This window comes from Strongylocentrotus purpuratus, unplaced genomic scaffold (genome assembly GCF_000002235.5).
Source record: "Strongylocentrotus purpuratus isolate Spur 01 unplaced genomic scaffold, Spur_5.0 spur5_scaffold_15, whole genome shotgun sequence".
NCBI lineage: Eukaryota > Metazoa > Echinodermata > Echinoidea > Camarodonta > Strongylocentrotidae > Strongylocentrotus > Strongylocentrotus purpuratus.
In genome coordinates, this window is record NW_022145600.1 from 18,964,078 (window position 1) to 18,977,178 (window position 13,101).

Here is a 13,101-nt window from a genome sequence, read left to right on the forward strand (position 1 = left end):
AGAAGTGACTTCTAGGCTTATTGAAATATGGAAGAATTGGAGAGGATACCCAAGCCTCGGCTGTCAGTTCGCGAAATTGCACAGCCTATTGAAGAAAACGCAGCTATCTTCGTCTGTCCCGAACGTCCATACGAGTATGTATCATCGGCGCAGGGCTGGCGGGGCTGAGTGCTGCTGAAGCCCTGATGTTACGCAGCAAGGAGAGCGAGGATGTTGACATCGAAGTGACTGTTTTAGAAGCGATGGATAGACCTGGTGGACGCGCTGTTACTTTGCAGTTTGGTGAGAAATAATACTGTTACAATCACACAGAGTTCTGATTCATTTTACCTTTGTAATTTTGTTTCCGATAAATTAAAGACAGCATTAAAAATTAGCATGAAATTTGTTCTCCGTAAAACTAAAACCAAAAAGAAAGAAAGAAAAAGGATGATATAGATTTCTTTTGTGATGATGTACATTGTTAATGTGATCATGTAATTTGTAGACCCTATATGGTATTTTCAAGGGCAGCTATTCAATTTTCCCAAGCCTTTTTTTAGCTTTCAAAAACTAGACCCTTATTTTAGTTCTTCTTTGTCTTCTTCTTCTTCATTGCTACTCCTTCTTGTTGGTTGTTCTGACCTGTTATGCGTAGCTAGCGCTTGGATCTGAACCAAATGGCACTATTTTCAAGTGTTGTTGACTTTCTTAAATTTCTCCAATTGCATTGCTGTAAGTTATTGTTTTCTTTGATGAAGTAATTACACATTCTCTTGTTAAAAAAAATAGATGTAGGAGATGTAGCTACTATAAACTACAATGTTCTTTTTTTTATTCCAGCTGACGGTTTAGTAGAAGGCGGTGCCCAGTACATCCATGGATGTGAGGGTAACCCTGTATACCAGCGCGCCCAGCAGTCAGCACACAGCTGAAGCTCAACAGCTGTAACCGGGGCCACCGCACCTTCAACATCAATCAACGCAACGGCAAACAAGTCCCGAAGAGTCTCTTCTCCGAGGTCCATGAGCTCTACGACACCATCCTCCTCAAGACCCAGGCAGGATGTACAAGGAGGAACGTAAGGGGTGCGGCGCAAGACCGTGGGGGCGTTCATGAAGCGTTACTTTGAAAGTACTTTGCCCTGTCCGTCGGTAGCCCTCAGGAGAAGGAGATCAAGGCGAATGTCTTCAGACTTCAGGTGATCAACGAATGCTGCTACAGTGCCTGCAGCCACCTTAATGATCTCATGCTGCAGACTTTGGAGAGTACAAGGAGATCCTGGGCAATGTCACGTTTGCTGACGGCTACAACCAGTTTGTGGAGACATTCCTGAAGAACATCCCTCCTGAGAGTCTGGTCTTCAGCAAGCCAGTGCAGCAGGTTGCCTGGAACCACGTCAAAGAAGGTGAGATCACTTAACCCTTAGAATACCACATTCTCATGTTTCCCAAAGGTTAATACAGGAACCCACGTAGCACCCATAGGCAATAGGTTAAAGTTGAGTAATAACAGAAAGTTCAAAAACTACATTTCACAGATGCAAACCAAACTTACATGTAAATTGACTGTTCAGTAATACAAATGTATGGTAACATGTATCAAAGCGACATGTATTTCTTTTTAAATCTGTATTAGCTTACTAACAAGCAAAGAAGGGTAAAACAAAAATTAAGTATATGAACATGTATGTTAAATTGTCTGGAGTGCATTTTTAGGAATAAAACAAGATTTTTAAATAATTTTGTGGATTCCAAACCACTATCTTTTGCATTAAAGTTGCTCATGCGTGGGTATATAGAGGGCTGCACACGAACGTATGCACAGGAGCGTAGTACCTGTTGGCTCAGTGTTATGTAGTGATTGCCAAGTTCCCTACTTCACAAACAACTATATACAAATGCATGAACATCTTTAACACAATCACAAAGATTTAATTCAACCTAAGGCAATTTCGATAACCTTGTCTATCATTAATGTATTGAAAAAATATGCGAACATTTCAAAGTAAAGCATCACATAATATTTAAAAAATGTTTTCTCTGGGACAACAAGTGTTAAAATTGCCCTTGAGTGGATTCCTCAAATGTCTTGCGATCAATTTTATCCAGTTTCTTTGAAATACAGTTCAAGCACGAGGGCTAAAGGTTAGCTAATTTTGATGCACACATCAAATATTTTGGTGAATGGAAATGCACCCCATCCCCCTTTCCAATGGAAGTTGCCTATATATACCTTTCATATTTTGTACACCCAGAACAACATAGTCTTTTCTCACTATTTTCAACTATTTTATTTTGACTTTTTAGAAGGAAAGGTGAATTTTCTAGTGCCAGTCACACCCAGATGTGTGACTCTTCTTTCATACCAAATAATGTTGTTATTATCATGGTCTGATTCACATTTATCTGAATTGGGAAATCATTAGTGCGACCACATTCATTTGTAAAGTACAAAAGAGTCTGAGTCATAGTGAAATTCATGCCTGTACAATGTGTACATTTAATTATATCTTTTTAATTTCCTAGTTTAAAAGGATCGTTTAACAATGTTAAATCTGAGATACACGGTTCTACATGTTACCGTGTCTGTGATATGGTGTAATATTGAAGCCCTAAAAAAATTGCGCTTCAAAATGATCAAGAAGTGCCTCAAAAAAGTAAAAATCTTGGAGTGACCGGTTTTACCATACTCGTTTTCCCCAATAGACTGTAGTGTTATGAAAACCGTCAGGCGAACGGTTTTCAAAATTTGTAATTCCAATCATAAATATCTTGATAATCAGACAGGCGATCGGCTTGTAAAAGTCATGGGGTTCCTGACTGACCTAAAGGTTTATAATTATCATTGCATCATGAGCTAAATCCAGAATTTTGTTTCAGAATCTGAGACAAAGTTACCGGATCCCTTTAATAAGTGAGATCATGTATTTTCTTTGATTTTATTTCATTATAGTGCTAGCTTACAGAGTTTTCAAGAGCTACATGTAATACACATTGTATGTATACATACATGTATATTTACATGTACGGTATATTCAAAAAATATATATTTTGAGAATTCATCATCTAGAATTATATTTAACTATATTTTTCTCTTCAGGATTCAGCAAATAAATATATTTGCAATTTACATTGTATGATCAATTGTCAAAATATCAATTGAAAGCTTCCATGTACAGTATGTATAGACCAAAATCTGGCTGATTTCATGTGAAGAAAAATCTGGCATGTGAATTTGGGATCTTTGTCTTGCAGCAGGTATACATTATGTTGGGGGAAATTGCATTGCAGTTTTAGGAAGTTTGCTCTTTATGAAGATAAAATCAGAACAACATTGGAGTATTGATATCCTAGTCAACTCAAACAATCAGTTGACCTTTTATCAGTGATTAAATAACCTTGGTGGATGTTATTTTTTTGTATTAGTTTGTTATATTGGAAAATACAGCTCATTGTTCTTCATGAAGCATTGTAGAAAAGATTTATTGAAGGTCAACAAACTTTATTAGCGAAACAAAAGTCACCAAACTTTTTAAAAGCTTGGCTGAAGGTGACAAACGTATTTCCAAAATGTGTCAACTGGTGTATACAGGAAATACATTATGTTTTTGTTCCACTATTGACAGCAATGAACACTAGTACACTTCTGTGGTTTAATGATTCATTAATATCAGAGGTACATGTACTTAGCTTTTTTAAATATTTTTTTTTAGCTTCATAACAAAGACTAAATCAAAACAAATGATTGGATGTGTTTCAAAAGCACAATGCTTTGAGACAACCCCTGTGAACTTTTTCGCGTTGTAACAGTAACTTGACATTTGTCTTTGTATTACTCAGATAATTCAAAAGGTAAGCCGATCACCATAACCTGCACAGATGGAGACAAGTTTGAGGCGGACTACGTGATCAACACCACCTCACTTGGTTACCTCAAGGAGAACGCCCGCACCATGTTCTGTCCCCCACTTCCGACCCCCAAACTGGACCTGATCTCGCGCATGGGGTTCGGTACTGCGGGGAAGATCTGGCTGGAATATAAGACGCCTTTCTGGGCGGAGAACTGGGGAGGCATCTACCTGGTGTGGGATGCCAAGCCCAGAGATGTCCTGGTGGATGAGTTCAAAGAGGTGAAACTTAAAGCCCCACTGCACTACTTATAGCTACTTGCGCCCTCTATATAACAAACAATGCATAATCGATTACCATATTGGTCCCCCATGATCCTCTTCTTCTTATGTTAATTAAGAGCTAATTTGATGAGATAATCACCTGTCCAGTGACCTTGCAGGGTGGTCTAATCCCTCCTGTACACTAGTACAGATGGGCTTTAAACGATAGAAATCCTTTATACTTTCCAAAATTTATTAAATGTATAGCCTAAGAGCTTTATTTATTTATTTATAATTACTTGTAGTTATATATTTTACAGGGTAGCATTAATCATCAGGTACAAAAAACTACTTTCCACATTGGTCCTGTTGACCCAATGAATAATATGATAGATAAATTAATTGCTAAGTTCTATAATTTATACAAGTAACTAATGATAATTTAAGATAAACTACATGTAAGAATAATCTATCGATAACGAAGGCCAATCCAAAGACTTTCGTTGAAAATTATAAAAAATCAATAAAATAAATGTTTTTGTTAAAACATCAAGAAGAAGAAAAAATCAACAACAGCAAAAACATGTTAGAATAAACCTACCCCAACTATTTAAAACTAACTCCATTAAATGAAACACAAAATTAGTGATATGGAGGGGGGAAATGATTTGATTACAAAAGTAGCAATGTGTTAAAGGACTTTAACATATATCTAAAGGATTTGTCATTGATATATACACATATACCAGCTATTAAATTTGATTATTCACTGATAACTCTGTAGTCACCCCCACTAAGGTCATAAGTTTTGACCCCTTCAAGTTAATTAGACCATCGAAATTCAATGTTCAAGAGATTGTCAGCCTTACTGTGGACATCATGTTTTAGCCCCCAGAGCCCCTGAAAAATGGTCCCACAAGTTTGATTAAGTTTACCCCGTCTAACTCATGCACCAAACTTTATCAAAAAGAAGTATTACATATAATACACATAAAGATCTGTATACTTTAATACTTTACGAACAAGTTGACTTTCAGGATACAGGGTGTCACCCCCCCCCCCCCCCCCCCCCCCCCCATCCCCTCCCTTGAAAAAAAAAATGACCAAACTTTGTCACCTCACTCTCCCTCCCAATATGCTGATAATGCTCTAGGTGTAGAGGTATAACATTTTTAGAATTAAATGTGCTTCTTCTTCTTCTTCTTTTTCCAGTACAGTACAGACTGCCATTGGCGCATTATCATACCTTGTTCTTGTCAAGTGCCTTTTTCAATTCAGTACCAATTTTTGTGGTGTAATGTTGATTTTCCATTTTCTTTTGATGTACTTTGACTTTAACAGAAGGAATGGTACAAACACTTTTACGCTATTCACAGCATCCAAGATAAGCCCAAGCTGTTGATGGTATGGATGTATGGTCGATCAGCTGAGTACATTGAGACTCTGGATAATGACACCATAGCCAAGACTCTGACAGGTGAGAAAATGTTGTCAAAATTTGAATTATTTTTCCATAATCTGTAGTATAGAGATGTAAAGTGTGATGCCATAAAAAATCTTTTTTTAGATTTTCCAAATTTGAACTTTATTTTTTTGAAAGAGCATTAAAAATAATGTCCAAATGTCATAAAGTAATTGAATATATATGCTGCGTATTGGCTGAGATATGACCATCTCAATTATTTCAATAGGAAATCACTGTTATTTTGCTCTGGTTCATAACCCCGGCCCCCCCACTCAGTGTTATTTAGGGTACGCATATGCTCGTACCCTCTTTTTAAAAGCACCCCCTATCTGAGGACTGCCAACATTTCCAAACCCCCCTTTCGCGGGCTTTTCCTGCCTTGGAGACCCCCCTAAATCAGGAAAAATGCTCAATGTACCCCCCTAAATTCGGAATAATTTCTCAGGAGTCCAAAGAGATGAGAGAAAAAAAAGAAAAACACCCCCTTTTTAAAGAAATCACAGGGTGGAAAGTCAAATACACCCCTTTTTTACAATTCTCGGGCCGGACTTTGTCGCACGAAAAATACCCCTTTACCGGACATTTTGGCCACACGCATGCGGTCATTCCGACCTTTGAGTGTGGGGGGCCGGGTTCATAACATTACAACCAGAGCAAAATAACAGTGTTCCTATTGAAATCGCAATTTCATACATTTTACGCCCCCCCCCCCCCCCCCCCCCTTTTAGAAAATCCTGGATCTGCCCCTGACTACCATATATTATGTTAGAAGACTGTTCTTCTAGAAAGAGGACACATACAGGTGTATGCCCTTTTCAAGGGTATTTGTGAATTGATTTTCTCTTTAAGCGATCATACATGTATTCCTGAACCTACATGTACTTTGGTGATTCTGTGAAATACATACATGTATGTTCCCTATGATTAATAATATGGGATGCATTTTACAGAATTATCCATTGGTGTTTTCTCTTTTCTATAGGGGTTCTACGGGAGTTCCTGAAAAACCCCACCATACCGGTTCCTGAACAAGTCCACAAGACACAATGGCACAGCAACCCCTATGTGAGGGGGTCGTACTCCTATGTTGCAGCCGGGTCCTGTGGTGCTGATATCGATGCTTTGGCTGAACCTGTGTATGTTCCTGGAAAGAATGGCCTTGATCAACCTGCTGTAAGTTGATTTGAAAGAACTATCAAACAAACTTGATACCTCTACGCTATACCTCATAATAGTCATAATGAGTCCAGAAATAGATTTGTTTCTCTTAAGATTTTTTATTTTTTTGAATGAACAGTTAAAAGAAAGTTGATTTGTATTGAATTGAAAGGTATTTATTAAAAAACCACTTTGCTGCTCAAGACCTGAATAACATGAAATATACATCATACTACATGAAAATAGAGAGTTAAATTCTACTAAAATACAATGTGATATCCAATTTGATTTACATTCATATTTACAATAAACGCCATTATATAACAAAATAGGCAGAGGGATGCACAAAAATAATGAAAGAGAATTGGAAGAATGTATGACTCTGGCGACGATTGCTCTGCGCCTTACCGAACACTAACCTTTAGCCCTAGACCGAGCACCATACCAAGCCCTTACCCCAAACCTAACCACAACCCCAAAACCACCACCCCAAAACCACCACCCCAAAACCACAACCCTACAGTGTATATCTTTGACATAATAAAACCTGGAGAATACTTGTAAGATATTATTTATCCTGTAACCTTAACATGTATTGTCGATCATGCTTTATTAATTTGTTTTCAATGAGGTTATGTGATATGTAATTACATCTGTGTCAGGGAACCATGCTGATTGCCTTGTTTGGGACTCTCCCTATACACCACAGCTGTTGACAATGCAACTCTAAAACAACCTCTACAATTCCCAATTCAATCACTTTTAACCATGGCATGAGGCAGCATACCATGTTATGTAAATTATCTGGTACTGATTACGTGATATTACATTACATCACATAAATATGAAATTATTCATGGAGAGCATCATTCACATTCATGGTTGTATAGTATCCGTTTTACTCAGATCAGAAGTAAGCAGATCGAGGCCTACATTTTTATTGCCTGAAAATATCACAAATGTACTGGTAGCAATTCCCAATCTTGAAGCTCTGACATCTACTGAGTACATGTTTTTAATAGCTGCCTGTTAAAATTCAGGTATGATGTCACTTGTGAATGCAGGGCTTTTTATTTACTACTAACAATGTATCTACCATGCTTTCAATCAAAATAAATGTCATAGTCTTTTAAAGATAATTTACAGTTTATATTTTGACAGTGATTGTCAAGTTTGCACACAGTGTAGTTGATTTTTTGTTTGTTATATAATTAAAATTGGGTTTCTACACACTTTTTCTTCCTCACATGTACAATATATGCTTACAACTGCTGGTACCTCCAGCTGTAGATATCAAATGGCGCAGTATGATACTCATTAATTTGATGATTTCTGTAAATGAATCGCCCATAACAAGCATTCGTAGGAATTTGTAATGTTGGTACTCCAACTATATATATGTTAACAATTTTTAATGTTCTAATTGAGTTCTAAAACTGGTAGAAGAATGAATTAATATGATAGAAATATATATTCTTTACATTTACAAATAATTGGGGATGGAACAAGAGTGCAGGAAGGAAGTGGGTGAGCTACATGTAGTCCCCCCCCCCCCCCAGTTACCGAATCATGATAACATTATGGGATGAGGAAGTTGACACTTGTGCGGCCATAAGCAATTAGTGGATTAAATCTACCTATTGAAACCTGGATTTAATTTAGTAAGCTCAGCTTACATATGTATGAATACCAGCCCTTTGTTTTGTTTTTTTCCTCCAAATGTAGATCTGCTTTGCCGGAGAGGCGACCCATCGTACCTTCTACTCCACTACCCATGGTGCAATGCTGTCGGGTCAGCGCGAGGCTGAGCGCATCATCAGGGATGTTGAGCTCCGCGCCACGCCCAAGCCAACGGTCAAGGATGATGGGAACATTCCAAAGAGAACTTCCGTTGATGTGCTTGATAGGATTGAAAACCTGACACTGTAAAAGGATATATGACTTTCTTCTCTGTAGCGTTATATACAGAAACTACGTGTTATGACTTGACAGCTATTCATTGTTTTAACTGGAACTAATGTACATAAATATTGACAAGTCCTTTTGTACTTTGCACTCCTAATTGTCCAGGGCTGTTTTATATGCACATAGATGATGTCATCTATGTTATCATAATTTCATGTTTTCACGTGTTTTCATAATAAGATTTTACATGTAAGCCCTACACAATTTTTACCCTCTACCTCCTGCAAGTCTTCAAGTTTGCATCATATAAAATAAATTATGTCTGATTCAAGACATAGTGGAAAGAGTTATGAAAAATTAATGTGCCTAAATAACAGTAATCTGAATAATTTGGGGCCATGATCTGACTTTTTCACCAGGCTTTATTTTGTCAAAAGTGTAGGGTTAGGTTTGGGGTTGCAATAGGTATATAATAACGTTAATTTCTTCCTTTTTTTGTGCTATATCATTTGCTGCATTTCAAATGACAATCAGTCTCAAACTCTTTATAACTTTTTAAACTATGTGCCTTTTTTATAATATTGTGCTTTCTTTCTGACCCATTATATATAAAATGTGCCCAAACATTCCAGCTTCATTAATGTCTTCAAGATTGTACTTTATATTTTGGAGCTATTGCTCAATTCTGTCCACATACACGTACTGGGATAATAATTAAAGACAAAGTTGGTTATTGGTGGTTATTTTACCTGACTGCTAAGAAAGCATAAATGCTTGTAAATGCTTGTAAGTAAGCAACCAGAAGGCCGGTGGCTTTAGGTCCTCTCCGAGGGACCTGGTAATGAGGATTAATGCCTTACCAAAGGGCATAGCGCATCGACTAGATTACGAACCCGGGTCATTGGATTACGAGACCACTGCTCTACCAACTGAGCTATCGCGCCTCCCAAGAGCAAGACCGGGAAATGAGAACAGTTTTGTTTCTGCGATTAATCTCATCGTACAATGTATGTTCAATATATCTTACGTATATGTACACTGTAGCCTTTGTGTTTTTAGGCACAATTTATTGGCTGCTCTAATACTTTGCAGTTAGTTTGCAGATAAGCCTATATACCCAGAATAATGGGAAATCCTTGAAAATTGTAAAATCAATTGAAATCATGTGTACCTCATATTATTCAGGATGTAGATTTCATCCCACATGAAATACTGCAAAAAATAAATTTACACTTAAAAACATATTCCCTGTACATATTTCCAACAAACATTGGTAAAAGAAGTTTCTTGTAGGATGTATGTCTCTATGATTCTTTGTAACCTGTTATATGTATTTGGTTGAAAGTGTGCCAATTGGACATGGCTCTTTGGTCAAACAGAGCACAGCGTAGCAGCAACCAACAAGTATAACTTTTTATATCTAACAACAAATATTTGGTTAGATTTTTTGCTGATTAGACTAGGCCTTCAGGCACCTCTGCTCTGGCCTAATGGGGGTAGTATTGTATATTAAAAGGTTAATTTGAAATGAGATTTGTTTAAAATATTTAGGCTGAAGCTTTGACATTGAACTTTACCCTGGGGTTCAATTGATTTTGAGCTGATAATGGCAATTTTTTATGATGTCATATGTTGCTGCCATGCATGCATTCAGCTGCTGTGCATATTGGCCATGTCGGTGCTTATTGTAGTGGTAACAAGATTTAATCTTATGTACATTGTGTGTACTAAACCAGATGACCGATTAATAGCAACCCAACTATATCAGAGCTTCAGTACAAATCCATTTTAGTCCTGACAGAATGATGATAACTTTATTGAGTTATAGGCAAATGGGGAAAGGAGGGGGGGGGGGGGGGTGCTCCATGCCCTTCTCCCCATATTGAGAGAGAAGCATGACAAATGATTTTCAAAGGCTAATAATTAGGGGAAGGGGGAGTCCAGTGGCACTCATTTTGTAGCTTCAGATGGTCAGCAATTAAGATTCCTGGAATCACTTTTAAATTTGTCCATGAATTTTTTGTTTTGCTCCAATCAACCCCCCCCCCCCCCCCCCTTCTCTTGTAGAGAGATCCTGAAAAGAGCTAGCAGGATATTCCATGTCACATTCCTTGTAAAAACAATTTTTTGGTGAAAATTTACCCCCCCCCCCCCCCCCCCCCCACCTTCTGATTGTCATGGATACAACCTGTTTAAATGATACACCCAATGGAAGGATCAGTTTACATGTAGGAACAAGATATTTATAAAAAAAACATTGCCAAAAATGACTGTTCTAACTATTCGCTTCTGTGTTTTAACTCTTTGCGCCTACAGGAACCGGGTGGCTACTGCATTAAGCCTATGGGAATGAATGAATTCAGGAGTCAGTGGGTTAATGTGGGCATGTATTTCTATCGCACAAACCACAATCACCTTGATTAGCTAATCAATGCATGTTTCAGATCTAGAGGTTGGAGCTAGGCAAAATTGATGGAAAGTATCGTGCCGCGTCATCGTTTCTTATCAACTAGCTCACATGATTATATTGCATGTGCAGGGCTTTTGTGTACAATCGCAGGAAGGATGTGGTATGTAGGGTTATACAATCAATCATTCGTTATTTGTCCTTGTGGTCCTAGTCAACACCTGCTGCCGGATATTTCCAATGTTTTTTTCTTTTTTTTCTAAATATTCAATGTGGATTCCACTTGATGGTGTAAGGAAGAGAGTTTGTTTTCCCTGTCGCTATGAGAATGGGTTTCATAGAGTCTGGATATAGACTACCTCCTTACTTGGAGGAGATCAGACACTGATCTCTACGTAGAGATCAGTGAGATCAGAGGGACATGAAATTGAATAGTCTTAACTGAGCAGACCCTAATATATGTGCAATGATAGTAGTGAGGGTCAGGGGTTGGTGAACAGGGAATGGGAGATAGGAGGAAATGATATAAATTAAGTGCCAAGTGCAAATTATAGTCATGAACGTTGAAGCCGATGTGTGTTGGATATGACTAATAAAATGACTAATAAAATGAAAAGTGTATAAATCATGTAAATGTAACATTCCCTGTACAATGTCTACCATATTATACCTCCATCTCCATGAGCAATGTAATTTATATGGCTCAGAAAATTTGAATTGCAATTTGCTTCATTTTTAAAAGTTTGGTGTATTTGGTATTTTGACAAGGCACAGTACCTCAGCCAACTTAAATGTGCATACTTGCACCTATGTCCAACTGCTTACGTGCAGATAGTTATGATGGGGATTTCATCCCGCTCAGTTTTAATGGACTCGTTAGATTTCAAATGTACGGCATTTAGTCAGGTATAGATATGTGACCAATGACACTATATTCCTGTCACTCATTTTTCCAGGAATGACTCAGCTTGCATGCCTATCCTATTTATGACTCTTATGTTCAGATGCTGTAATATAAACCCCTCAATACATTGCTGTTGTTGTTGTTGTTTAAAGCTTATCTGCCGTAGTTTACAGGAGGGATTAGACTGCCCTGCAAGGTCACTGGACAGGTGGTTATCTCATCAGCTCAGCTCTCCGTTAACATAAGAAAAAGAGGATCATGGGGGACCAATGGTAACCGATTAGGCATTGTTTGTTATATAGAGGGCGCAAGTAGCTACAAGTAGTGCAGTGGGCCTTTAAGCAACATGTATGATAATAATTGAAATAGTTGGCATGTGTATGTAGCATATTTTCGACTGGAAAGAAAGTGCTTCAAGATGTCATCCCTTGGTCAGCGTTCAATTTAAAATACACTATTTATACAAGTTATTGATCAGTGACAGTGAGAGCTGGAGGAATGCATATGGTTTCAGAATAGATATTATCTTTGAACTATGTTTGAATGGTTCTACCTTTATGGAGGATTTCAGGTGAGGAGGGAACATTGTCAAGAATTTGAGAGCAGATAAGGAGAGAGATCCATCAATATTCAGAAAAAACTTTAATTTCTTGCCTCTTGAAAGATGATTATTCTCTCCTTTCCAAAATAAGCTTTAGCCCACTCTTTTGACATTTATTATAGTATTGTAATGCAGCTTTTTAAAATATTTTCATGATTACTTTAGATTTGCCTTTGATTTTTTTTGGTGACTCTTAGTTTTTTTTTTATGTTTCAGATTATGTTTAGTTCTTATAGTTCTTATTATTTTATATTCCATTTCATATTTGTATGTGTTATCATCGTCATCATCATCATCTTGGTATTTTGAAACCAATTTAATTTCTTTCATCGGCCCACCAATTATTTCCAAATAAAATTATGTAAATATATTCATCAAGGACTGTCTCATGTTTTAGGAAGGATACAATTTAATATTTATATTTCAAAAAATATATTTAAAGAAATAGGGTGAATAAAATAAATATCCACTTTTCATCTTTTGTAAAGATAATTATATTCCTTAAGTTGAAATTATAAAGTGAGATGAACATATATACATGTATTATATACATGTTGTGCTGCATATA

General features: G+C 37.2%; 1 protein-coding gene across 1 annotated transcript; it reads left to right on the forward strand.

The window, feature by feature from the left end:
- The first annotated feature begins 185 nt into the window (after positions 1–185).
- On the forward strand, positions 186–10,876 carry LOC579633 (peroxisomal N(1)-acetyl-spermine/spermidine oxidase). The gene is made up of 7 exons (XM_030985979.1): positions 186–282; positions 823–898; positions 1,224–1,387; positions 3,822–4,111; positions 5,435–5,570; positions 6,541–6,731; positions 8,442–10,876. Exons 1-7 carry the CDS (start codon positions 186–188, stop codon positions 8,643–8,645), a joined length of 1,158 nt encoding a protein of 385 aa, XP_030841839.1. The 3' UTR covers positions 8,646–10,876.
- The last annotated feature ends 2,225 nt before the right edge of the window (positions 10,877–13,101 follow it).

Coding starts and splice junctions, on each gene's coding strand:
- LOC579633 (XM_030985979.1), top strand. CDS start 186: ATGTTACGCAGCAAGGAGAGCGAGGATGTTGACATCGAAGTGACTGTT. Junction 4,112..5,434: donor TGGTGGATGAGTTCAAAGAG/GTGAAACTTAAA, acceptor TGACTTTAACAG/AAGGAATGGTACAAACACTT. Junction 5,571..6,540: donor CATAGCCAAGACTCTGACAG/GTGAGAAAATGT, acceptor TCTTTTCTATAG/GGGTTCTACGGGAGTTCCTG.